At 65.0% G+C, this 26489-nt stretch overlaps 3 protein-coding genes across 11 annotated transcripts in view; 2 read left to right on the plus strand and 1 right to left on the minus strand.

Moving 5' to 3' along the window:
* On the minus strand, positions 1-20894 carry BOP1 (BOP1 ribosomal biogenesis factor). The gene is made up of 16 exons (XM_061172036.1): positions 20610-20894; positions 18943-19140; positions 13308-13388; positions 2790-2944; positions 2574-2691; positions 2394-2495; positions 2093-2305; positions 1838-1999; positions 1677-1757; positions 1534-1603; positions 1323-1455; positions 1064-1244; positions 660-948; positions 501-585; positions 316-423; positions 1-234 (listed from the first exon to the last, which is right to left on the minus strand). The coding sequence occupies exons 1-16, from the start codon at positions 20892-20894 to the stop codon at positions 81-83; spliced, it is 2415 nt and encodes an 804-aa protein (XP_061028019.1). The 3' UTR covers positions 1-80.
* SCX (scleraxis bHLH transcription factor) lies at positions 456-6475 on the plus strand. Of its 2 annotated transcripts, XM_061172056.1 has the most exons (4): positions 456-2013; positions 2412-3035; positions 4486-5198; positions 6160-6475. In XM_061172056.1, the coding sequence occupies exons 3-4, from the start codon at positions 4623-4625 to the stop codon at positions 6196-6198; spliced, it is 615 nt and encodes a 204-aa protein (XP_061028039.1). In that variant the 5' UTR covers positions 456-2013; positions 2412-3035; positions 4486-4622; the 3' UTR covers positions 6199-6475. The 2 variants fall into 2 exon arrangements, with proteins under 2 accessions (XP_061028039.1, XP_061028040.1); XM_061172057.1 differs by lacking the exons at positions 456-2013; positions 2412-3035 and having other exon boundaries at positions 4444-5198.
* The window catches only part of HSF1 (heat shock transcription factor 1), a 19217-nt gene continuing 13596 nt past the window's right edge, over positions 20869-26489 (plus strand). For 4 of the 8 annotated variants that reach the window (XM_061172043.1, XM_061172045.1, XM_061172048.1 and 1 more), the window contains exon 1: positions 20869-21144. In XM_061172043.1, the coding sequence (XP_061028026.1) occupies positions 21028-21144 (117 nt within the window). In that variant the 5' untranslated portion in view covers positions 20869-21027. The remainder of the gene's footprint in view (positions 21145-26489) is intronic. The other 4 variants (XM_061172046.1, XM_061172050.1, XM_061172047.1 and 1 more) reach the window with 3 other exon arrangements.

Genomic DNA, 26489 nt, shown 5'->3' on the forward strand with positions numbered 1-26489 from the left:
GCAGGAGAAACGCCTCTATTGAGTGTCCTGAACACACACACAGCCCAGCCCCACCTGCCCCGCCCGGGAAGCAGGGCCACCTAGGTGAAGAGGCGGAGCGTGCCGTCAGCCCCGGCGGAGAAGACCCACGGCTGGGTGGGGTGGAAGGCCACGTCCAGCACCCCCAGGTCCTTGGTCAGGGTGTGCCCCTTGAGCACCTTCACGGGCACCAGCAGCGGGTTCTGCAGCAGGTCGCTGTGGGGAAGGGAGAGGCTCAGGACGGGGGCAGCACGGTCCCCACGGGGGGCGGGCGGGCGGGCGGGCACCGGCACTCACTTGTACACCATCCCGTGGCAGACGATGACACTGCCGTCGTCGGAGCCAGATGCAAAGAGCGGGTACCGGGGGTGGAAGGCCACGGCCCGGAGGGCCTTCTTGTGGTGCCTGAGGCGGGGGACCAGGTTGAGGGGGGCGGGGGGGGCAGCGAGTAGGGAGCAGCCCACCACCCGCCAGCTCCTCACCTCAGCACTCTGTACGGCTTGGTGGAGAGGTCCAGGTCAAACCACACCAGCTTGCTGTCGTAGCTGCCACAGATGACGTTGTCGCCTGGGGAAAGAGGCGGTGGTAGGGACCTGGTGGCCCCCTCACCTGCCCCCCCCCCAACCAGGGCGGCCCCTCACCTGCCGGGTGCACTGCCAGGCTGGACACCCACTTGCAGTTGGGCGTCAGCTTCTTGGTGAGCTCCTGGCGCAGCAGGTGGTAGAGGCGGACGCTGCGCTGGGAAGCCACGAGCAGAAAGGGCCGCACGGGGTGGAAGGCCACGCACTGCACCTGACCGCGGCCGCGGCGGAAAGGGCTCTGGCTGCGGCGCCGGCTCAACTGGTGGATTAGCACCTGGGTGTGGCCCGGGGTGGCCAGCACCACAGCCATGTAGTCCCCACGACCGTGCCAGGTCACCTGCGTCACAGGCTGCAGGAAGGCGAGGTGGGCTGAGCCGCCCCGCCCCTCCCCCCGCCCTCCCCTCCCCCCGCCCTCCCCTCCCCCCGCCCTCCCCTCCCCCCGCCCTCCCCCATAGCCCCCACACCTTGCCGTGGCAGATGCGCAGCCGCAGGCCGCCCCGGCGCTCCTCCTCTGAGGCTTCCAGCCAGTGGGCGGGCTGCGCAGCGGGCTCCGCGGGCGGGGTGAAGGCGCTCAGCAGCTGGTCCGTGCTGCCCACCACCAGCCGGTCCCCAAGGGCCGGGTTCAGCAGCAGCACTGTGTCCTCCCTGCGGCCAGAGCCCGGTGAAGGCCCCCAGGCATAGGACCGCCCCCGCCTGCCCGGGCACCCCGGGCCTCATACTCACACTGCCACGGCCACCAGGCAGACGGTAGGGCAGGGGTTCCAGGCGACACTCTTCACCACGCCCCCCGCGGGCACAGTCCTCACGCAGCGGGCGGAGGCCACCTCCCAGAGCCGCACCGAGCCATCGTCTGAGCCTGGGCACAGCGGATGGGGTCTCAGCACCCGGCCCCCAGCCCAGCCCCCACGGCAGGGCTGCCCCACCCGAGGCCCACCTGATGCCAGCCACTGGCCACCCGGGGAGACACTGAGGCAGCGGACGAGGTCGCTGTGGCCCCTGTAGACCTGCAGAGAAGGGGCGGTGAGGGACGGAGCCCCGGAGCTGTGTGCTCCCGGCCGCCCCGCCCTGTCTGCTCACCAGGGCCTGGCACGTGGGGAAAGGCTGCAGGTCGCGTGGCCGGGGCAGTCTGGGGATGAGGTCCTCAGGGTCCACGTTCACCTGGGAGAGGAGCACGCGGGGTCAGCTGCGTCCACCCCCCACTCCCCGCCCCCGCCCGGGAGCCCCTCCCCCCCGCACACCCTCATCTTGCGCTGCCGTGGGCACAGGTAGAGGTCAAGGCAGCGCTCGAAGCGCTCCTGGAGGAAGCGGCCGTACGCGGGCACAGCCCGCAGGCTCGGGAACCGGCGCGGCAGGAAGTGGAGGCTCCTCTCGTCGGGCTTTCGCTGCTCCCAGGCCATGCGCTGTGAAGGCAGGAGTGAGCCCGGAGCGCGGGGCGGGCGGGGGCGGGCGGGGGCGGGCGGACGCGGGCGGACCCCAGCCTGCACCAGGCTCACCTCCTCCTCGCTGGGCAGGTACTCGGGAGGTGGGTTGTAGGACTCCGCGTGGCCCGGCAGGGCCAGCTTGGGTGCAGGCACGTGCATTTTGTGGCGGCCCAGCACCGCGTCGGGGTCCTCTTGGGCCCACAGGTCGTAGAAGCTGGGGGTGGAGTCCCGAGGACGGCGAGGCTGGATCCAGCCCATCTTAATAGCGTGCACCATGCGGGAGACCTGCAGAGGCGGCAGGGTCAGGGTGGGGGTGGGGGTGGGGGCGGGGGCGGGTGGCCGGGGGCGGACCGGAGGATGGGGCCGCACCCACCTTCTCCTTCTCCACCAGGGACGGGATAAAGCTGCGCTTGTCAGCAGGCCGGTTGGTCACCGGGTGCATCATGACGTCCCCACTGAAGAAGTCCACAGCCGGCTGGGGGGATGAGCACAGGGGTGTGGGCCCGGGTCCTGCAGGTGCCCCCAGACCCTGGGGCCAGCGGCTGCCCCTTACCTCGTACGGGTTGAAGCTCACATCCCCAAACTGGCCCCTCTGCAGTCGCCGCACCAGGGCCACCTGTTCATCTGTCAGCTGCACGCTGTGCCCCGTCATCCGGTCCTGCACCGTACGCCTAGGGGCTGCCCGTCAGAGCCGAGGCCCCGCCCCAGCCCGCCCCGCCCCAGCCCGCCGGCCCTGTCCCACCCCACAGTCCCCGCCCCACGCCCGCACCAGTAGTCAGGGTTGTCCATCTTGTCCAGAAACTGGTCCAGCTCGTCAGGGGTGCGCAGGGGCTTATAGATGCGCCTGCCGTCCAGGTCGTAGCCCACGTGGGGGAAGTCATCGTACCACTCCAAGGGCACATTGCCCACCGTGTTCCGGATGTCCTGGGGCAGGAGGCCAGCGTATCAGCACTGGACACCCACTGGGCCCACCCGTCCCTCCAAACCCCCCAAAAGATACAGACGAGGGGGAAAGGTGAGAGCAAAGGGACTGGCTTCAAGGCTAGCCAGGGGCAGCACCCGGGCACCCTGACTCGTGCCTTCTCCCTGGGGTGTGACGTGGCAGGGCGGCCAGCACTGTCCCCCACCACCCCCCTGACCCTCAGAGGCGCCGGAGCTGTACCTTCACATTTTCCACTGAAGTGGTGCCAACCCCAGAGCCTCCCCCCTGGATTCCTTGGCCAGGGCTCTGGGCAGCCACAGGCAAGGGTGACCTCATCACCCGTGGGCTCCCTCCCCTGGCGGGGGGCCTTAGGCAAAACCGGGTAGCCACAGGCAGGGACTCAGGGAAGACCCCACCAACCCACTACAAAGGGAGGCCGAACCCACCGCATTGTGACCTGCAAGCGTTCAGGGACTCCCCAGCTCCCCAGCCCTGTCCCCCACCCCACCCTCAGCGGGCAGAGCAGCCACATTCCTGGACACACATTCCTGGTCGAGGCCTCTGCCAGCCGCCACCCTCCCTCCACCCAGCACGGAGACTGCTGCCCAGGCGGCCGCTTCCTGCAACAGTAGCCACGGGAGGAGTGGCCCCGATGAGACAGCACGGCCAGGAGCCTGGGAACCCCTCCCCCTTACAGCAGGACAGGACCCTCTGGGAGCTGCCCCTCTGCACCTGCCCCCAGCCCCCAACCTGCCGACTTTAGTTCTCCCAGCTTGCCCATCCTCCAGGTGTGCCCTCGTGTCCCTGCCGTTGCTAGGAATGCCCTTCCTTCTCCTGTGACCCCCAAGTCTACACAGCCATCCCTGAATTGGACAGACTGGAGTTGGGGGGTCGGTGGCCCAGAGAAGCCCACGGGAGCACTCAGTAGGGGAACGGGGTGCTGGTGGGGGGTTCTCCAGAGCAGGAGCGCAGGCAGGAGCCGGTAAAGAGGGCACACACAGCCTGGGCCAGACCTGGAGGTTGATGCCAGGAGGGGGCAGGTGCAGGAGAGACAGGCTGTGTCATCAGGCGACCCCAGGCACAAACCTGAGGGGGGGCGGCCGAGGGAGCTGGGGCTGAACTCCAGCCCCTCAAAGCTGTTCTCTGCCCCCTCCTCCGGGCACAGAAGGCCCAAGTGTACATGGGAGGGAGAGACAGACAGGGTGTGGCCAGGCGCTGGGGCCAGGGCAGCTGGGTTAACTTGGTCATGCCAAGCGAGAAGGCCCAGGTCATGGGTCCTGCTTGACCCTCCTGCCCCCCGCAAAGAGGGAGAAGAGGAGGCGGCACAGCCCTGGTACCACCCAGAAGGGGGCTCCCACTTCCCCCGCATCCCCCAAAGACAGCAAGATGCTCCAGGCCCCTTCACCGTGGCGCGAGAAGGCAGAGGGACGGAGGGCCCCTGCTCCAAGCGGCCTCCAGGGGCTGGGAGGCGGGGAGGAGGGCGGGCCGGCGCGGGGGAGGGGCCGCCTCGGCTATAAAGGCCCGGCCCGCGGCCCTGCTCCAGCCCGGGACGCACACGTGCGCGCGGCGCCGCAGCCGCCACCGCGGGAGCCCTGAGACCCCGCGCCCTCCTGGCCTGGGCGGCGGCGGCGGCGGCGGCATGCACGGCGCGCGGCGGAGCTGACGGCGGCCGCCGGCCCCATGTCTTTCGCGATGCTGCGCTCGGCACCGCCCGGCCGCTACCTGTACCCCGAGGTGAGCCCGCTGTCGGAGGACGAGGACCGCGGCAGCGAGAGTTCGGGCTCCGACGAGAAGCCCTGCCGCGTGCACGCGGCGCGCTGCGGCCTCCAGGGCGCCCGGAGACGGGCCGGGGGCCGGCGGGCGGGGGGCGGCGGCCCGGGGCCTGGGGGGCGGCCGGGCCGCGAGCCCCGACAGCGGCACACGGCGAACGCGCGCGAGCGGGACCGGACGAACAGCGTGAACACGGCCTTCACGGCGCTGCGCACGCTCATCCCCACCGAGCCGGCCGACCGCAAGCTCTCCAAGATCGAGACCCTGCGCCTGGCCTCCAGCTACATCTCGCACCTGGGCAACGTGTTGCTGGTGGGTGAGGCCTGCGGCGACGGGCAACCCTGCCACTCGGGGCCCGCCTTCTTCCACGCGGCGCGCTCGGGCAGCCCTCCACCCCCGCCGCCGCCCCCGCCCCCTGCCCGCGACGGCGAGAACGCCCAGCCCAAACAGATCTGCACCTTCTGCCTCAGCAACCAGAGAAAGTTGGTGAGTGTTGGCCGCGGGTCGTCCCCAGAAAGGGAGGCGAGGAGGATGGGGCGCCCCCCACCTCCAAACCACCCGTGCAACCCACACCTGCCTGGCAGAGAGGGCGGGGCCAGAGGCAGGCAGAGCTCCCCAGCAGCACCTGTTAACCCACGCGCAGCCCCGAGCCCAGGGAGGGAGGAGCACGAGGAGGAGGGCACAGCTGGAGCAGGCGGGGCGGGGCCTTCCCTGGACATTCTCCCCACGAGTCCCCTGGACACAGGCTCCCACGGGGACCAGAGAAGGCCACCCAGGGCCAGATGGGGGAAGAAACCAAGGCAGGGCTGGCACCAACTTGGAAGCTAGGGGACCAAACCAGGGTTGGATCAAGCAACTCTGGCCACCCACCCTGCCCCCAGGGGAAGGAGACTCAGGAGCAGTGGGGCAGTAAGGCGACCCCCCTGGGATCGCAGTGGGGCAGTAAGGCGACCCCCCTGGGATCCACTTGCTCTGACACTGGCCTAAGGCTTGTCGGGCACCTGCCTGCCCTCCCCTGGCCCCTGCCCCTGGGGCTGCCCACTCAGACACCAGTGCAGCTGTGGGACCCGCTGGCAGGAGACTTGGGGGCTGGGGGAGAGGCCCCACGCTGGCTGGCTGTGATTTACAGCTCTTGCTGTGCTTGGTGGCACCGGAAAAGCAGGGTGAGCAGGGAGAAAATACGGCGCGGCTTTCCCCAATCCCCATTTCCTCTCCAGACGGCACGCGCGAGCTCCTGGGGCCTGAACATCTGGGAAATTTAATTTTACAATTTCGGCTGTGCAGCAGCGTACTCTCCTCCCCAAGCCGCTTGGGGAAGCTGGGCTGAGCGTGGAAGTGGGGGTGCTTTCAGCACCCACCACCCGAGACAGCACCCAGTGGGGAAGCCCAGAGGTGCAGGCTGGCACTGGTCTCTGCGCGGGCCCTGACACTGCCCTCCCCTCTGCAGAGCAAGGACCGAGACAGAAAGACGGCGATTCGGAGTTAGAGGCGGATGCTGCTGGGCCATCCACGGAGAGCCCCCATGGACCTGACTCGGGCACAGGCCTCCCTGAGGGCACCCCCCAGGCCAGCCCTGCCCCAGCTGTGAGCAGGGCCGATGGACAGACAGGCGGTGGGACTCGGAGCTGGCCCAGCACTTGCCCAGCCCCACTGGAACTTTCCGTGCTGGCTCCCAACCTGGTTTTCTTCTGGTCACTATGTGCTGGCATCTTGTGTCTTTGATATGATAATATAAAGTCTGGAAACTTTGTATAATTAAAAACAAAACAATTATCTTCTAAACACGGACGCACTGTCCTCTCCAGCAGTTCAGAATCCACCCTGAGCCGGAGCCCGAGCCCACCCTCCCACCCTCCCACCCCTCAGGGCTCCGTGGGCCAAGGTACCCAGTTCTCAGGGAAGGCCCCCCACTTTCCAGGGCTCAGGGCCGGCACGCCCAGCACCCACAACCAGGGAACTATGGCGTGGGGTCCGAAGGAGACCTGTGAGGGGAGAGGACAGCGAGGGACAGAGCGGGACACAGGCAGCCCGGGCCTGGGAGCAGTCTCGCCCCACCCCCGCTCCGAGAGCCTGCCAGGTGTCCCGGTGCCCGGTGCCCTGAAGGGTCCTCGGTGCTTGCGGCATGCAACTTGCTCGTCGGTCTTCAGGGCCTCAGCACCTCAGCCTCTGCCCACGGAGCCCCACGAAGTGGGCATGTAGGGGAGGGTAAGCGAGGGGCACTGTCTGGCAGAGCGAGTCCCCAGGCCTGAGGGCAAGGACCAGGTGGCAGCTGCCTGTGTGTACCCCTGGGGCCCACCCCTGCCCCCAGCCCTGCCCACCACCCACCCACCCACCCAACTCCCCCAAAGGCCCCACCTGCCCATGAGGAGGGCAATTCAGGCCTCTCCCCGAGCTGTGCACAGCTGGCGGGCCATTAAAATCTTGCAGGTGACAATTATAGACTAGTGGCACGAGCTCCACGGGCACAGCAGAGAAGAGAGACGGGGGCGGCTCTGTGCAGGCCACCCCAGCACCCCCAGGCTGGCCAGCAGCCTGACTTCCGGCCAGCGGGCGGGGAATGGCCAAGAGCGCCAGGTGCCGGCCCCGGGCCCTGCTAGCCCTCAGCGCAGGCTCAGGGACCCCGGGAGAGGGCAGGTGCCAAGGCCCACGTGGGCACCCCAACAGGGCAGGGCTAGAGCTGCCCCCTCCTCTGAACAGACGGGCTCCAGGGAACCGAGAAGCCGGAAGCGATGGTGTAATTTTGGAGGAAATTCTCAAAGCCAGAGCCATTAAGGACTAGAAGAGGGCTGTGTCCAATCTGATAGAAATATAACAGGATAAAAAGTCACAACGGCAGGTTCCACTCAGAAACCCAACCCCAAATTTCCTCTCCTTAATTCTGCAGGAGCCTACAGCTGGCCGGCCGAAGGGGGGGAGAGGGCACGCTCGGTCACCCCCGCCCGCCTGCCTGGAGAGCCAGGACCCAGGAGGAACGTGGGGGTCCGCCTGGGGGATGAGAAAGGCACCCCTTCCGCCCCAGGGCACTGAGGACACTGCGAGAACGCGACCCGCGGAGGGGCACGCGGTCAAGCAGGGACGCCCCCCAGGGTCTCCGGCCTGCCTCCCCTGCTCCCCGGGGCACCAGTGCAGTTCTGTGGGGACGGTCTGTGGCCCACCTGCCGCTCACCCACCGGCCTCACCTTTCCATACCTGGGCTGGGTGGGAGTGCACCCTCCCTCACAAATCCTCCCGAAGACGATGGGCAGCAGGGGGCAGGGGGCAGGGGGCAGGGGGCAGGGGGCCGCATGCCCTGCACAAAGGCCTGAGAGAAGAGTGCGGGGCGAGGGGGACAGGCAGGGCGAGGCCGGAGGGGCATGGGTGTCAGGGACCCTTGGAGCTGGTGCAGGAGAGGGGAAGGGGCTGAGGGAGCCTCGGAGATGCCAAGTCGGTAGGAGAGGACAGGCCGTTGGGACGGTCCCCAGGGGCCGCAGGTCCTGGCACAGGGCGCGCGGGCCAGGCCCTCGGCTGCTGGGCCTGTGACTCCGACAGCGGCTGCAGCTTGGCCAGCCTCGGGCCCGGGCAGTGGGCCCGGTCGCTCCCTGAGCTGCACCGGTAGCAGCAGAGGCTGAGGGCCTGGCCCGCCAGCCAGCAGGAGAGGGAGGGGAGGGGGCAGGGAGGAGCACGCCGTCACCCTCCAGCGCTCCAGAAATTCAAACCAGACTGGGGGTGGCGGGCCGGCCCGAGCCCTTGCGGCCCCACGGGAGTCCACTCGGCTACTCACAGCCGCCGCCGGGCCCCCGTCCACCACAAACCCCACTTCCTCCCCAGGACGCCAGCCTCGCCCTCCACCGAGCCTCCGTGTGCCAGTGCCCCACAGAGGCGGCCCGAAAGGAGGGCCCAGCCCGCACCCTGGGCCAGCAGCCGCCTCTGCGGGCCAAGCAGGGCTGGAAACGCTCTGATGGCCATCAGGGCCAGGCTGTCAGCTCCCTGTCCCCAGCCTGGGGAACGAGCTGCTGGCGGCACCACGTGATCCATCGCCAGGCCGCCTGCGCCCGCAGGCCAGCCGGCCCCCACCCTGTGCAGCACCTGCGGGCTGCCAGGAAGCACACGTGACCCCGTGGGGGCGGGAGCCCGCCGACCCCTCCAGGTCCCAGACAGCCCCCAGCCTGCACTCTCCCAGGGGGCCGCCATGCCCCAAGGACGAGCCTTGGGGCGGCAGGGGTCCCCCACCCCCCAGGCTGCACCGGACACAGGCGGCCACCGGCTGATGTGTCGGCTGGGATTTTTCCGCTCTCGCAGAGCCCCCCCCCTCCCCTCCCCCTCCCCAAAGTGGCTGCAGCTGTCAGGACCGCAGATTGGAACTGCAGGTACGGCGCTGGCCCGCTGCCCACCTCCCTCCCGTGTCTGTCTGAGAGAAAGGAAGCCGGCCCACCTCTGGAATCCTTCACTCTCTCCTCGTTCGCCTCTCCCACCTGTCCCCGGGGAGCGCGGGGTCAGCCGCCCTCGCTCGGGCTCTCTCTTCCCCTTGCCCCTCTCCGATTACAATGCCGGCAGTGTTCCCTCAGCTCCCCCGACACGGAGCCCCCCCCCCCCGCCCCCCGCCTTCCGAGCCTCCTCTCTCCTGCACTCCATGGCGGGAGGAGGACCGGCCACGTGCCCCAGGCCACCTGCTGCAGCTGAACCCACACAAGGTGCTGGCAGGATGAGTCCTGGTCGATGGGCCCAAGGGGAGAAAGCCAGGTCCCGCTCGGCCTCTTCCTGCCCCAAAGGCCAAAGCCAGCTGAGGGGATCCCGGCAGGGGTCGGGGTCAGGAGCAGAGCCCACCAGCTGTAGCCAGCCAGGCCAGGGTGGGGCTGGCGAGAAACTCGGAACCCCCTTCCCAAACCTTCTCCATCAGACTGTCCCTTCCAGTTGCCATCCTCACAAAAGCGCTGCTGGCCCGACCCACCCCTGAGCCATCGGACGTTGTGTGGGCACAGGGCCCCTCCAAGGTCACTCCTTGACCCCTGACCAGTGCCTCCACGGCTGCTGGGGTAGAGGGAAGCAAGTCCACTCCCCAGCCAAGGGGTCCATGGGGGAGGGGGAGAGGGCACCGAGGTTGCTTGCCCCTGCTCCTGGGTCCTCAGATACCCAAGACCCCCCACCCACCTGCCCCTCCCCCTCCTGGGGTTGGCCAGGGTCCAGTGGGCGCTCCCACGTGGGACACCCGAATCTCGGCTCCCTGCAGGCAAGGGCTCCCAGAAACTCCTCTGGGAATGCTGGAGGTAGGCACAGGCCTGGGACCCCATTGCTAAGTGCCAAAGGCCCACTATGCTGCTTCACATCCCAGCACCAGCCCCTCCAAGACCTCATTCGGGAGGACTCGCCCCGAGCCCCTGCCCATACACGGCCAGTCCCCCAACCCCTGACCCCCGTCCTCAGCAAGACAGCCCCGGCCTGGGCCGGGACACGTACTGGCCCTGCTCAGCAGCCAGCCCCTCAACCACCTTCCTACAGAATTTGCGCCCCACAAGCCTGCCCAGCCAGCCCCGGGTCTACGGCCACACCTCCAGCCCTAGGGCGACACCCACCCCACCCCCGCCCCGCCCCAAGCCCAGCACCCTCCCTCCCACCCGCCTGCCCGTCCACCTGGGTTCCTGCTGCTTGGGAAACTGGCTCCAGTGGGCACAGGGCAGGCCAGGGCCTCTACCTCCCACGTGCCCCAGTGAAAGGGAGGATGCTGCTCTGAAGGAGCCCCCCCGTCACCTGCTGCTGCCGCTGCACAGCTCCTGAGCCCCCAGGCCCTGCTATCCTCCAACACTCTCCGCCGCCCACCCTGCCCTCCCCAGGGGGAACCCTGTCTCCCAAGTGTGACAAGTGGACCCAGGGCGGGCGGCGCTGGCGGGAGGGCACCCCCCACACACCCAAACGCAGCGGGCCTGGCTGAGAGGTGGTGCCTGGCAAAGGCAGCCAGGGGCGCCCTGAGGTCACAGTCGCCACACCCACCGCCCCCCACGGCCACCTGCGAGGCCACGGGCCACGGTGTCATCGGGCCCCTCCCAGGCCAGGCGGCCGGGGCGACCCGAGGGGCTGTCGGAGCCTGGCCGCGGGGATGGGGGCCCGCCAGGGAGGCCGGCGGCCCGCGAGGCCGAGACGCACGCTCTGCACTGCAGCTCGAAACCCGAGCCGCGGCTGCGCTGCCAGCAGCGAGCGAGCGCCGAGAGCCGAGGGCCGCGCCGGGGGCCGGGGCCGGGGGCGGGGCCCGGAGGAGGCGGCTGCCGCTCAGTAGCCGGGAGGCCATTAGCGGCGCCTGGCGGGAGAGCTGAGAGGACCGCAGCCCGGACGCAGATGCGCCCGCCGCCCGCCCACCCTTGCAGGGCCGGGACCCCGGGGGCTCGCAGCCCCGCCCCCACCCCACCCGCCGAAGGCCTCAGCTTCTCCCAGCTTCTCCCAGGCCAGGGACAGGGTGGGGGAACCCCGCTGCTGCGAAGGCCGCCCACCCCCCGCCCCCGCCCCTCCTCCCGGGGCGGCAGCTGGATGAGATCACGTCTGTGGGGGAGGGGTGCAGTGGACTTGTGGGAGAGGGGCTCCCCCCACTCACGGTGGTCAGGACCCCCGCCACGCGTGGCCTGGCAGCATGTCCAGGGGCTGCAGCCCTGTTGCTGCCTGGGATGTGAGCTGGGGGGAAGGTACGGAGAAGGCCAAGGTACGGAAACAGGACCCAGGTCTCCCGAGAAGGAGAACCGTCGCCCACCAGTCAGTGCCTGGGGCGGGGGTCCCCCAAAGCCAGGCCCGGCAGAGGCCGGCGGTCAGAGGGCCTAAAACCCCACCCCCACCCCCGGGGCCTCAAGCCCAGGCCTGAGGGGTGGGCAGGACAGGGACTGGGGAGGGGTAGGCTGGGCACTGCCACACCACAGGTTCTCCCCCGGGAGCACGCCTTGTCAGGACACCACTGCTGGAAGCTGGCCAAGGCCTGAGTGGAGTCCTGGCACCACCGGCCACCTCCAAGGACGCTTCGTGGAGGAGGCGCTGCCCGACACGATGCGACCAAGTGTTCGCGGACGGTGGCCCCTTCCAGGTGCCAACCACCCAGGGCACAGCCCCGGGGTGGGGGAGGCTCCTGTGCCCCTCGCGTGCTCTCGCCCCTTGGGCCCCCAATAAGATGGCTCGCCACCCCACCTCTCAAGCCTCTTCCCTGAAGCCCACCCTGCTTTGCACAGACGGCAGAGACGAGACGACAAGTGTGTGTGTGTCGGAGGGGGGGGGGCGGGGGGGGGGGCCGGGGCAGCACTTCTCAGGGAGGAGAGCATCTGTCAGGCCAGCCTGGTCCCTGAAAGCCGAGCTCTGCCGCCCCCTCGAGCCACAGCCGGCTGTGCTGGCAGAAGCACGGCTCCCTGTCACTCAGGCGACATATGGGATAGTCATCGCTGGAGGAAGCAGCCCCCACCCCGGCGGCTCCAGCACAGCCCGGGCTGGGAGGAGCGCCTCCCCGCGGGCGGGCCGAAGCCCCTCCCCCGGCCTCTGCACTCCATTTACAATCATCATCGATTTCTCAAAATACCGAATATAAAAAAGTAGCCGACAGGATGTGGCTGCCGACAGCCAGAGCCCCTGGGAGGGGGGGAGACAGGCCGGGAGCCGCGCTGCACCGGCCCCCCTTCACCGAGCACGCCCGCTGCTCCGGCCAGGAAACCAATTTATTTTGTTTTGTCTCTGTTCTCTGAACGCACAGAGACCGGATCGGGCGGGCAGCCAAGGCTCCTGCAGCCGCTGCCAAGAGAGCGGAGGATGGGGGTGGAAGCTGTGCAGGGGAGGGGGCGCGTGTCTCCCCAGCCGGGGACAGCCCCTGGCAGGCGGCAGGAAGAGCCACCGGGGGGCGGGGACCGCTGTCTCTGCAGGCCCCCCCAGCCCGAGGAGGCACACACCCGGAGGGCTCACGCCAGGGCAGTGGGCATGGGGGCCGCAGCCCCGGCCGGTGGCCAGGACACATCAGGGAGGGGGCGGCGGGGCGAGCAGCACGGCCACGTCTACCTGGGAGCTCCTCAGCCCCAGCACCCCCCAGAACCCACGGGCAGCTCCGGGCAGCTGAGCCACGGCAGCCTCTGGCCAGACCAAGCACGCCTGGCCTGGCAGCAAGCTTTCCCCTTGAGAGCGTAAATGTGGGAAGGACGACCAGAGTCACTGAGGGCCCCAGCGGCCCAGGCCTCCAGGATGCCAGGGAGGAAAGGGGCAGAGAACCGGGGCTGCCCGTCTCCTGCCCTCAGTGCCCAGCGCAGGTGCCAGCGGGGCCTGTCACTGCACCCTCACCCCCGGGGACCAGCCCAGGCCGGCGGGTGTCGGGGAAGCCTCCCCGGGCCTGTCGGTGCCTGCCCAGAGCACAGGGGCCCCCACTGCCTGCTAGCCCCGCCGCCCACCCCCCAGGGCCCAGGGGTGGCTGCAAGGTGCCCAGTGCCCTCCCCTCCCCGCGATGACACACACTCCTGCAGTCACGTGTCCCCGACCCTGAAATCGCTCTTCCAGACGGGGACTGGGGCCCCAGGCCAGGACGCCCACTCAGGCCTCGCTGTGGACTGACCCACCTCTGCCCAGGCAGTGCAGCCCACCCTGCGAGCAAGGAGGCCGCGGCCCCAGCCCTACCTCCTCGTCAGAGCTGTCCTCCACGTACTCGTCCTCGTCCGGCACGCTCGCCACCTCCGTCCTCGGGGAAGGGGTCCCGGCCTGGGAAGGGAAGGGGAGAGCGGTTATGTCAGGACACTGATGCCCTGTGCCTGGGGCAGATCGCGGGTCCAGGACGCCCACCCCCTCCTGCCAACGCAGAGGCCTAGGTTCCCACACCCCAGTCTCTAAGCGGCTCCAACCTGGTCCTGGCGCCAGGACAAGACTGGGGACACCGCAGGTCTAAGTGGGCCTCTCAGGGAGGGGGGTCCCACCCAGGGTCATCCTCTGTCAAGGGCTGGACCCATCATAACGTCCAAGCTCCGGGGGAGGACCCCAGGGAGGGGCTGACACCTGGAAAAGGAGCACTTAGCCACCCCCGCACTCCTTAATGAAAAAAACGGCTGCCGGGCTCCTGGCCCAAAGGCCCAGCCGAGCCCAGAGCCAGCCTGGGGTCAGGGGGCAAGGCGCCTCAGCAGCCGCAGGTGAGGGCTGGTCCCCTGAGGGGAAGGCCATGGTACTCGCTCTTGGCCACCAGCAGAGGGGCCACAGCCGACCCACTCCTAGGGCAAGACCCTTGCCCCGAGGAGGCCACATTCAGCGCAGCCGGCCAAGGGCCCGGAGAGGCATCCACACTCTCAGAATGCTGGGAGGACCCGGCCCCAGGCTGACCCCGCCCACCGGGCCAGTGAGTGGGTGCCACTGGGCATTCACACCCCAACCTGGAAAACAGATTCTCCCCTTGTGGGGCAGGGGGACCTGGTGTACCGGAACTGGGATTGATGGGGAGAACAGCCCGTCTCTCCCCCCGACTCCAGAGGCAGTAAAGTGTAGCAGGGGCCCCCCACCCCAAGCACAGGCGCCCCGCCCAGAGCCCTGCTCCCCCTGCCCGGGCAAGAGCCAAAGGCCCGCAAGGCAGCTCTCCCTCCCGCCTGTTTTTCCCTCGGTGTAAGGAGGGTGGGAGAGTAACTTTTTTTCCAGGCCAGGAAAAGGCGAGATTCGGTTTCCACGTCTCTCCCACCCCTTGCTCCCCGAGCTGTGCGCTGCGGGAGCCCTGCCCGCTGAAAGTGGGTCAGCACTGCCTGGGGGCGGGGGCAAGCGAGGGGCGCAGAGGGCCAGCCTGGGGCCCAAACCTTTCCTGCCATCCTCACCCATAGCAGCAACCAGCAGACACACCTGCCCCAGGCCCTGGGCTGGCAGGACCCCAGTCCAGGCCACTTGCAAGTCTCTCAACAGCCCCCTGATGCCAGCCCGTGGCTGACGGGCCACTGGTTGCAGCAGGGTCGGCAGTGCAGGCCATGGTGCTCCAAGGCTGCCAACCGCCAGCCAGTCTGATGCCCCCCACCAGGCACCGGACCCCGGGAGCCCCGCACCACCTGCACGACAGGCCACCATCCCGGGGCCCTGGCCAGCCCCAGTGATGCCTGGGGAGCCAGACACAGGCGGGACCTCAGCGAGGGGAGGGGACACCCAGCAGCGGGGCTGTGAGTTCCTGGGCAAAAGAGCTGGACGCCGGCAAGGAGGGCCCTCCCTCACGGCACCAGGGCTCTGAAGCCACCAGGGCTCTGAAGCCACATCCTCCCTCCAGAGGTGACGCTGCAAGGCAGACGGTGGCCACCAGGGGGCTGCCGTGATGCGGGGCGTGGCCCAGCGCCTGGGACCAGGAGGACCTAACAAACCCCGCCCCTTCAAAGTTTAGAGGCACTGTAGCTGGGCAGTGGCCACTGGAAAAAAGGGAGAACTCGCACGGCGCCGCCCTCTCTCTCCTCTTTCTCACGCGGCCCAGCCCTGGCCCCTGACATCCTCAGGCACAGGCACCAGGTGGCGAGGGGCTGCCCAGAGCCGCCAGCACCCACCCCAAGACGGGCTCAACACCACGTGCTGCGGGCTCCCAAACGTGCCCATGTGGATGGCTGGGGGCCCACAGGCAGGACCAGAGGGAAGTGGGGTTCTGTAGGCAAATGTCCCAGACCAGGGGACCAAGGGAGGCAGGACGGGCCTCTCCTGGGAGGGGCTGCAGCCTCGCATCCTGACCGGCAGCCCCACAGCCAGGATGCTGCTGCACGGCTTGCTTGCTCTTGGAGCCCTGAGTCCCGAGAGAGGGCACAGGCAGGCAGAGATGAGATGCCCAGTGAGAGCCAGCCACTCAGGTCACCCCACCCAGACGTGTGAGTGAACCCCAGAACACGGGGTGTGATCTGAGTGACCACCCTCCGAGGGCAGAACATACCAGAAACCTGGGGAGGGTACAGGAGAAGCTGATGTGCTTCACAGCTGAGGGGGGCTGTGGGATCTCCCAAACCCACTGATCATGTCACCTCAGATGCGACACCACCCACCTGCCCTGAACTCTGATCCCCAGAAATAAGAGTGTCTGACGCTGGGCCACGGCCGGGGCTCTCTGGGACAGGCCCGGGCACGTCCTGCCTGAGGTGGCCTCCACTGACTGGGCCCGCTCCCTCCCCAGGAGCCAACGCCCAGACCCCACAGTGCACAGGCCTGGGACTCACAGCCGCTACCGGCCTCCTGGCGGCCCTGCCCACCACTCCCCAGAGCTGAGCTGAGACCCAGATGGGCTCCTCCTGCCCAAGGGTTTGCGGTAAGCTCGGTGCACAGACGGTACAGGCAGGACTCTTAAGTTATCTGGGAGACGCTAGTTGCACATTAGGCATCGCTACTAGGTCTTTTGTTACATTCTTGAACGTGGCAAGCAGATTGAACTAGTGAAAATGGGAACTTCTGTACAAAAGAATAAGAAAACAAAATACAGGAAAGCCCACACAAATGAGAAAGGACCAAACCAAACAGGACAAGCAGGAAAAAAACAGATCTAAACAAGCACAAAAAGGAAGAAGTGGCCGTCAGCACCTAAATCCACTCAAGGTGAGAAATCAAGAGGCGGCCCAGCGACGCGAGACCTATGGGACCGGAAAAGCCCGCCCAAAAGCACCACCAAGTGCTACTGGGGGGACACAGGGAAGCAAGAGGCCCTGGGTGACTGGGGGTGCCCGGCGGCAGGAGCCACCACCTGAGGGTGGAAACAGGAGGGGTGTGGGCAGCCAGTGGGGGAGCGGGAGCGGGGCCCGGGGCTCCTCCCCAGCTTGCTCGCAGGGCTTCCTGGTGTGACACGGGACGACCCACGGGCTGTGGCGGGTGAAGGTGGGTCGGCAGACCCTCGAGAGGGCCCTGAACTAGCGGAACCCCCCAGCGTGGTAGGAAGGTTCTGCAGGTTAGCAGCCCCGCAGCAGCTGCAGGATGAGAGGAACAGGCTGACTCGGGGGGCCCCGATGCAGAGCATGACAGGGCTGTCACGGGGGCCACTCCTGGGTGTCTCGTGTGGCCAGGCTCGGGGGGAGACAGGAGAACACGCAGGAAGCACTGACTGGCCTGTTTGTGAACAGGAGACGTGGAGAATCGCCAGCTCCACCAGGCGGGGCAGTGGATGGCTTTGGAGGCATGGGCGGAAGGTAAGGGGAGATCGGGGCATTTCCACCAGGAGTCAGGAGCACACCCACCTCTTCAATTTCCTCTCTTGGTCTGGACCAATTCCAACCCAGTACTGAGGTCCCCGCTTCAGAAGAAAATACTCCAACACCGCTCAGCTAAAGCACGAAGAAGCCAGAGACGTGAGTGCCCAGGCCAAGCAGCTTCCGGGGAAGCTGGCAGGGCTCCAGGACGACCCTCAGGAGATGCGGATGGGCCCTAAGAGCCTGCGCACGCACGGGGAGCGGAGCCCAGCGGAGCCCAGCGGAGCACGGAAGGGAGGGCCCGAGGGCCTGGCTGCCAGTGGGGGACACCTGGGGAGGGTGCAGAGCCACAGGCAGCCTCACCCCCTCTGAGGACGCCCTCACCCAGGTGGCCTGGGCCGACTTCCTCAGACAGAGGGCTCAGAGGGCACCCCGGAGGGCCAAGGGCCAGGGGCGAGGACGGCTCCCCGCCCTCTGGAGAGGGTAGGCATGGAGTCTCTCCTGAGCTGCAGCTCGGCACCCGCTGAGCCGGCCGCCAGCAGACCCAGGACGGCGGCACAGGTACCTCTGCGGAGCAGCACGAGCCCAGCGGCTCGCGGGGCACAGGTGGTCAGCTTCAAGATGCCTGTACGCAGTACCTCCCCTAGAGAATTTCAACTAAAAATTCTTTTTATTAAAAAAAGTTATTAAACTTTTAAAAATCATTCCTAAAATTTTGTTTATAAAAGAGGATAAAAATCCTATTTTAAAGGAAAAAACTTAAGCATGTGGATCCTTAATTTTAAAAGAGGAGGAAAAGATCCAGGAAGATAATTTAACCATGAACTGTGCTCACCAAGGAGAGTGAAGGCAGCGAATGGAAACGTCCTTTACTGAACAGTGTTGATCTAAGATTTAACTTTTTGTCAAGGAGGGAATATTTTGTAAATTTAAAAAGTTAAGGGACTTCCCCGGTGGTCCAGTGGTAAAGAATCCGCCTTCCAATGAAGGGGACGCGGGTTCGATCCCCGGTCAGGGAACTAAGATCCCACGTGCTGCGGGGCAACTAAGCCCACGTGCTGCAAACTACAGAGCCCAGTGCTCTGGAGCCCACGCGCCACAACTAGAGAGAGAAAACCCGCACGGCACAACTAGAGAGAAGCCTGTGCGCCACAATGAAAGAGCCCGTATGCCGCAACTAAGACCCGATGCAGCCAAAAATAAAATAACTAACTAACTAACTAACTAACTAAATAATGAATCTTAAAAAAAGAAAGTTAAAAAGGAGAAAAATATCTGCCCATAAGCCCACAAACCACGGGCAAGGCAGTCTGTGGACCATCTTCTCTTTGTGCACCAGCGCTACAGTTAAAGCTTGAATGGGTGAGGGTTTAAACCTGATTTAAAATCTTTTCTTCCTAGGAAACAGATCAAATAAGTAGATCAAATAAGTGCGGCTTTTGGTTTCCATCACGGTCCTAACCTCCAGAACACCACGGCCACTGAAAGTATAAATAGTTACAAGAGCGTTTTTAGGATGGTCTGAACAACCAGTGTTGTGCTTTAGTTAAATTAAGCGTTTCTGTCATTCTTCTCACTTAAGAGCGGGGTTTGCCTTTCCCCATCGTCACAGCAACAGGCAGGACGGCAAAGCCTCACGCGGCGGCCGGCTGGCTCCTGCGCCCCCGAGACCAGGCCAGGTGGATGGAGCTCCACTCGCTCCCATAAGTGCGGGGCCACCAGCTCCCCCCAGGCAGGCCCCTGCAAACAAATCCCACCTTGGGCTTTGCCCCTAGGAAACCCAGCCTACAGCTGAGTCTAGCAAAGTGGCCTGAGCCTCAGGAGAAGTGACATCAGAATCACTGGGGTTGGGGGGGGGGCCCAGGCAGGTAGATTTTTGGGGTTCCTATGAACAGAGCACATGACTATGCTTGAAAACTGGTGCCCTAGAGCTCAGAGCACCTCAGCTCCAAGTAAGCGTCCTACCCAGCCCCCACCAGCAACACCCACCCCCTCCCCCGCCCCGCTGCACCGGAGGAGGGACGAGGGCCTTGGGGTTCCCAAGGAACGGGAGAAAGTACTGCCCCCAGAGAGCCCGACGCCTGGCAGGCACTTTCCTGGCCGTGGTCATTCAGGGGGTGAGCCCACCAGGAGGCTCCTTGCTTACCCACCTGCTGCCCAGGGGTCCTCTCTGTCCTGCTGCACTGCTCAGCGCCGCTGGCCCCATCCTCCTCCTCAGCTGCAGTGTCGGCCTCACTACTGTCACTGCCGGAATCTTCCAGGCCTGAGAACACACTCTCCTCGCTGTCGGAGAGGCCAGGATCGCTGCCAGGCCCGAGGCTGGGAGCAGGAGCGCCGAGGAGAGAAGGCTAAAAGAAGCACGGCATCAATGAGCCCACAGCGCACCCACCAGGCACCGTGCGCTGACCCACAGCTCTGTGTGGCCAGCCTCCAAGGCCACAGCCCTCAGGCCACAAGCCTCCACCTCCACCAAAACCACCCACCCGACCCAGGCCTCCCTCACCACCCACCTCCGCCAGCAGGCCGCGTGCCCTCGGAAGAGACATTCAACTCCTAGCATCTCACAAGGGAAGGACTTTTCAAGGAGCTCAGTTCCCATCACATCACCCACACCGGCCCCGAATCCTCCACACCCCACCCTGGCACTCACAGCCCCAGAGCTATGAGGGCACTAGGGCGGGGTCTGGGGCAGGCAGAGGACCACAACCTGAGGGGCTTTTCCCACCTGAAGCAGAAGACTCTGTATCCAACCAGATTGGGACCGACAGTTGATCAGTAAATTGAAAAGGTTGGTTGAAAAGACATAAAAACTACACAAGCTTTACTTAAAAGCAAGTGTTTCCATTCACCCCCTCAAGGGGTAGGACCAGAGCTTCCTCGGAGCAGAGCTCTGCTGACCAGACGCTACCCGGTCCCTAAGTCTACAGGACACAGTGCACAGTGTGTGGACCTTTTAGAAGTGGAACAAGAACTTGCAGACTTCTAACAAGCATTTATTTGAATGGAGAATTCGCTGCTTTTCAATTGTTAACAAGTCTCTCACCTAATTGGACAGCCTGCACTCACCAATTTCTTGGCAGCACTCAACTCAGCTTCCACAGAAACGACTCTGACACACACTAACTACTCCAACACTTAGTAAGTCACACAATTAAAACAGCAAATGAAAATGGCATAATGATTTGGGCACAAGCACAAATGGCTGCTGATGGGTACAGAGCCAAGAGGACTTGTCGCAAATTGAGCGGGCAGCCTGACAACCCAGCAACGTGGAGTCCCGGCTCAGAGAGGCGCGACTGTACAAGCCTTCGGCGGCTTTCTACCACCGAGATTTGATGACACCCCACAACCCAGCTGGGGTCCAGCTGGAAAGCAGTAGTGGCCATGAGTCCAGTTGAAACGATGCGTCCAGTGCAGCAGGCACTGCCTTACTATTCTCGTACCCTCTTTTACAATGTATGCGACGTATTAGTAACGTATCAACAGGCAAGTAGTTACTGCACGCTCAAATCCCTTTAACGCAGGAAGCACAATTCAAAGGGCTAGGGAGGCTGCCGCACAGGATGCCAGCCCTCCTTCCTAGCTCTCTCCGGCGCAGACGTTCTTCCAACCGCAGAACAGCCCAGCCCCACACCGGCTACCCCTCGCGCAGGGGGTGCTCCCTGCCCAGGACGCCCCCACAAGGCCACCGCCAGCAGAGGACAGGCGACCCTCCTCCCCGCTTTCCCCGGCCTGGCTCCCCAGGGCCGGCGGCCGAGGAGCCGCCACGTGCGGCCCAGATGCACCTCCCCGTCCCGCTCGCGCAGCCCGCGGTCACCTCCTCCGGCTCCGGCTCCGGCTCCGGCGGCCGCTTCCCCGGCAGCGCCCCCGCCGCCGCCGCCTCGCGCCCCACGCCCCGCGTGCCCACCATGCTCCACGCCAGCCCCGACCCGCGCCGCCACTTCCGGCAGCGACACGACCGCGTGGGCCTGGGGGCGGGGCCCGCAGGGTCAGAGGGCGCGGGGCGGCCCCTGGGTGGGGCGGGGCCGGCGTGCGCGCGCCGTGGGGACGCGGGCGGGCGGCGCCGGCGGGAGCGCGCCCGTCGCAAGATGGCGGCGGCCATGCTAGGGCCCGGGGCCGTGTGTGCGCAGCGAGCGGCGGCGGCGCGGCCCGCGCGGGAGGCGCGGCGGCGGCGCTAGCCCGGCCCTCAGCCCCTCCTCGCGATCGCCACCTCCGTTTCTCCCGCCTCGCCCGCTATGGATCTGCCCGTGGGCCCGGGCGCGGCGGGGCCCAGCAACGTCCCGGCCTTCCTGACCAAGCTGTGGACCCTCGTGAGCGACCCGGACACGGATGCGCTTATCTGCTGGAGCCCGGTGAGGGGCTGGGCGCGCCGGCCCGGGGCTTTTGGGGGCGGGCAGCAGGGCGTCGGGAAAGAGCGTCCGAGGCCGCCCCTCGTCGCTCCTGCCGCGCGCTCCCCTGGGCTGGGCAGGAAGGGCCTCTCCTCCTCGGTCTCGCGCCGACTATGTGCGGGACAGCTGCGGAAGCGCGTCTGGCTTTAGGGCAGCGCCCAGTTTCGCTGGCGAGCGTTGTGCCCAGGTGGCCCCCGTAGCTTCTCAGATGAGTTACCAGGGTGGTGGGGTCGGCAGCCTTTGGGAAGAAATCAGGACTTGGCGCAGGAATTGGAGAGCGTTACTCTAGTGGAAAAGGAAAAGGAGCGAAAACAGAAAGCAAAACGTCATAAAGTTCCGGTGGGTCTCGAGCCCGTGTCCGGAGACCAGAGCCGGGTTTCCCAAGAGCGACTTTGTTTTTCGTTCCTCTCGGGACGTCTTCATTCGCGTTCCTGCCTCCAGTTGCCTGGCAGCAGGCTCGTTTCCGTGGTCTGACCTTGCAGACCGGACAATTCAGGCTTGCAGAGGTAGAGCAGAGACTGTCTGGAGTTGCGGCTGAGAATCTGCCGTTCACGTCCGGGCTGTGACGTCGTGTCCGGGGAAGGCCGGAGCCATAGCTCAGGGCCGGCAGATGGGTGGCCTAGGCCGCCCTGGGCTGCGGAGCCTCTGGGCGCCTCCAGACATGCTTGCTCTCTTGAGGGCCCAGACGCTGGCTTTCTCAGACTCTCCTAAGTACTTCTCTTTCACAGTCTTAAGCCCTTAGCAACGAAGAACAGTCAGGGCTGAAACGAGCCCAGAACTGGAGGCTGGGTCCTCTCGTTCCTGGGTTGTCTGTTTGCTGAAGCTCTGCCTCAAGAGGGGGAGAGGGAGTAAAGAAACTAGAAATCCTGCAGCGTCCTTGTGGGGGACACTTTGTGTTGGTCCAAGTAACACATCCATGTGGCACTCTCCATTCCCACTGCTTGTTTCTGTAGTGGTGGGCAGCATTCCCAAAGAGGGGGCCGTGCTTTCCTGCAGCCTGTCCTGTTGCCACCATCCCTTCGTTGCAGGACTTGAACTTTGCTGACCCAAGGAAATGACCCCATGTTTCTGTCATTATCCTTCCTTCTTCCTCTTTCCCCTTTCCTTTAACTCCCAGGCAGCACTCTTACCCGGTTTGGGGAGGGGCATCAGAGATCTTTTGGGATGTTCCGAGCTTAGTCCTACTGGGGTGATCGCCCCACCTCTTGACCTGCTCACTGCTTCTGCTTAAAGATCATGAGGCAGCGGGTGAAGCCCCACCAGCGAGCTCTCCAGGTCCCACTGCCTGTGCTCTGGGCAAGGCCTTGGAGCAGGAAAGCGGGAACCATCAAGCCTGAGACAGCCTCGCTCACAGTGGCTGCACCACCCGCCGGCCCTGCTGGCACTTTCTCCCCGGGGGGTGGAGGGGTGCTGGCTGGAGCCTGTGCATTTGAGCCCCCCTGGTCTGTCCACAGGCCGAGCAGGGTGTGCTTGGTGCAGGAGGCAGCGGGCGGGCTGGCACTGCCAGGCAGGACAGAAACGGAGCCCTTTTCTGGGTTGGACAGGGGCTGCAGAGCTGCCCAGCCCTGAGAAAGGAGACAGCCCCCTGCCTCAGTGATGCCCACACAAGCCCCGGGCCTCTGTCAAAAAGTCCTCATGGAGACTTCTGCAGACTTGCAGCCCAAAGTCCAACTTCCAGAGACCTTGGAAGGTTCTGGCGTCTGTGCTCTCGGTGCCTTCCCCCTTGTGCTGGAAGTTTTCTCCCCATTCTGCCAAGAGGACCCTGCGTTTGACCCGGGGGACCAGGGAAAGGCGGTAGTGGGGTGGCTGACCCTCAAGGCTGAGTAATAGGGGGGGTGGGGGGTGACTTCCAGCCCCAGAAACTCTGGCTGGGGGGCCAGTCCGGCAGTGTTGTGCATCCTCTGCACAGCCCAGGGGACAGCCAGCAGGTCGCTGCCCAGAGAGTCGTGTTGGCTTCCCCCCCTTCCAGACCCCTTGCCAGTTACCGATGCGCTTGGTGTGGAGCCACTGCTGAATAGGCCGGGGCTGCCCTGCAGGACCCGAGGCCCCGCCGCCCTCGGGAGGGAAGCTGGCGAACGCAGCGGCTCTCCTTACCCCACTCCCACGGGACAGGGATGGGGGGAGGGAGCGCGTAGGTGAAGGAAGCTCTTCTTTTTAGGCTGCAGGCGCTTCGAGTCCCTAAGAGTGAGGGCCTCTTTCGCCTAGGATGGCCCGTGTGAGCACCGGCAGTCAGAGGGTCAGAGGGTCACACTGGAGGGGCTGGCTGGAGAGCAGTCCCTGCAGTCAGGTCGCCAGCTCCCTGTGGGACCCTTCGAGGAGGGTCCTGGTCGCACCTGGCCACTCCGAGCTGGCCGAGGACCGTTTTCGGGGCTCCCGCGACAGGCAGGGCTGCTCCTCCTCCCGGCCCGGGAGCCAGGTGGGCCCCAGCAGGCCCTCCGGCCCGCCCTCGGGGATGGGCAGTGGCCCCGAAAGGCCGGAGGCGCACCCGGTGCAGGCTGTGAGGGGCGCTGGGGGCCTGGAGGCTCCTGGTGCCCCCTGCACCTGCCAAACAGGACATGGCCGTCCCTATCCAGTCTCTCTGTGCAGCGGGAGGCCCAGCCCCTCGGGTATCGGTTCCCCTCCTTCCACAGCCCCACGTGGAGGTGACAGCCGGCCTTTTAAAGACATGGGAACTGAGTCCCAGAGACATCAGGAAACAGACGAAGAGCTGGGGGACGGCTGAGCAGGACCCGAAGTCCACGGTCTCTCGCTCACCTCAGGAGCCAGAGGCGTCCAGCTCTGGCTCACGCCTGCCCTCGCCACACTCCACGTCTCCCGGGTAGAGGGCAGCACGAGGCCTCCACCTGTGGGGTCCGGGCTCCGGCTCCACCCCACCTGCTTGCTTGCTTGCTTTTTTTTTTTTTTTTTTTTTTTAATAAATAAATTTATTTATTTATTTATTTATTTTTGGCTGCCTTGGGTCTTCGTTGCTGCGTGCGGGCTTTCTCTAGTTGTGGCGAGCGGGGGCTACTCTTTGTTGCGGTGCACGGGCTTCTCATTGTCGTGGCTTCTCTTGTTAGGGGGCATAGGCTCTAGGCACATGGGCTCAGTAGTTGTGGCTCGCGGGCTCTAGAGCGCAGGCTCAGTAGTTGTGGCTCACGGGCTTAGTTGCTCCGCAGCATGTGGGATCTTCCCGGACCAGGGCTCGAACTTGTGTCCCCTGCATTGGCAGGTGGATTCTTAACCACTGCGCCGCCAGGGAAGCCCCTACCTGCTTTCTTAGCCTGACCTCAGCCACACTCGGACTGACCAGTACTTGGTCCTCATAGAATTGTTGTTTGTATTTTTACACGAGAGTCCCCCCTTTCCCCTTCTGTAGAGATGTATAGGTATATGTATAGATGGATGGATGGATGGACGAGTCGGGCAGAGATCTATAAACGGTGGGCTATGTGTGTGGTCTCCTGTCTATTTTCTCCCTCCGTGGTCCTGGGGTGGGCAAGGGGTGGTGAGGAGGGGCACAGGGGTCTCAGAAGGGGCTGGAGGGAGGGTAGATGGGCACGGCACACCTGAGCCTGAGCCTGCCTGGCTCCACTGGGCCATGTGTGCTCAGAATTCTTTATTAAAGGACCAGGGAGGGGTCAGCAGGGTCCACAGGACCCACCCTGGAATGAGCGGTCAGCTCCCATCAGATATCACAGGCGCCGGGCTAAAGACCCCAGAGCCTGCACCTTTGGCTGCAGGGTTTCCTTGAGATCTGCAGGGCTAGCAGAGGCTGGCCTCGCAGGCCGTGGAAGGAGGGAGGCCGGCTCCCTGAATGCTTCCCGATCCTGGAGGCGCTGGCAACTGCCCCACAGTCTCCTCCCACTGGGAGGGCCCCGGCAGTTACTGAGTCAGCAGTCACCCATGTGCAGATGTTCAGCTGGGCCTGGGGCCAGCGGCTGGACATGAGCGGGGATGCTTTGGTCCTGGGGCCTGTGCTGCGACCCTGAGCAGAAATAAGAAAATGACATGAAGACAGTGCGGATGGTCCTCTTCTCGGTTGCGGACAAGACGAGGGCCGGGGAGGGGACCGAAAGCGAGCTCCCCTCTGCACCCCGCCTTGTGCCTCCCGTGTCCCCCCGCCAGGCTGCGTTGCTCTGCGGCCGCGGCCGCGCGGCTCTAGTGCTCACACCGCACGCCCACTGCTCCCGGAGCACATCACACACACCAGTCTCTTGGGCTGGGGGACTAAAACGGGCCTTTTCTTCTGGGAATATACTTGAAAAGTACAGGTAGGCCTCTCATGGAATTACCGTGGATGTTAATCCTGTTGAGTTGTGGGTGCTTTGAGAAAATATTCAAAGACAGAGATCCTCCCTCTGTAAAAATGTACTTACGTGCAAAACTTTGTATACGTTTCAGGTTGTTCACAGTTGTGTAGGAAATAGGGCCACAGACTCTGAATTTATAGTAAGACTTGATATTTACTAAGAACTGCATCTCAGGGGCAAGGGCATTGCTCGCCAGCCAGCAGCTGGGCAACAGCTTCTCCCTGGTCCTGCCGTATTTCCCATCACTGGTTTCCGTTATATCCAAGGGTAAGCCAAGACTTCCTGCAAGAATTGCACGTGGTCAGCAGAGGAGGAGGAGACATCGGGTTCTGCAATGGACTCACCAGAAGGCCCTCTCAGACTTCTAACAGACCTTAAGGTCAGGCTGGCAGGACACATTCAACATGGACTCAACCCACCAATAGCGTTCAGGATTGTTAAACAGGAAGGACAGGTGAGCCCTCCAGGTGCCTAGGCTTTCTATCTGGAGGCAGTGTTCAGACTCCGAGAGCCTGGCCTTTGGAGAAGCTGAGACAGCCAGAATTTGCAAGGCCTGGTACCAGAGAGGAGGAGCCGCACGTGAGCCCCTGCGGATCTTGGTCGAGTGCTGCTTCGCCCGTCCGTGTGGGGAGCCTGGGAAGCCGCCCGAGAACTTCCAGGGAAGGAACAGCCACTGAGGAGCCGTGTGGTGCGCGACCACCAGGCTCACCTAGAGTTGGCCGAGTCATCGATTCCTCACAGCCAGAGCGGAGAGACCACTCTAACATACAGAGCCCTTCACGGACCTCAGAACGGCCACGGCTTGAACGTGGGGCTGGATTAGCCCCAGAGAAAAGGCTACCCAAATGCAGTGTAAACGAGCTTAAAAACAAGCCTTAAAAAGATCTGGCTGATCCTTTCCTGCAGAACTGAGGGTGCAGTACTCTTGAAAGGAAGACAACTAAACTCAGACACAATGTAGTAAAATTCTTCGTGTCCAGGATCTAGTCAAAACTAATAGATGATCCGCTTGGCATG

The sequence above is a fragment of the Eubalaena glacialis genome, chromosome 17, assembly GCF_028564815.1.
Source record: "Eubalaena glacialis isolate mEubGla1 chromosome 17, mEubGla1.1.hap2.+ XY, whole genome shotgun sequence".
NCBI lineage: Eukaryota > Metazoa > Chordata > Mammalia > Artiodactyla > Balaenidae > Eubalaena > Eubalaena glacialis.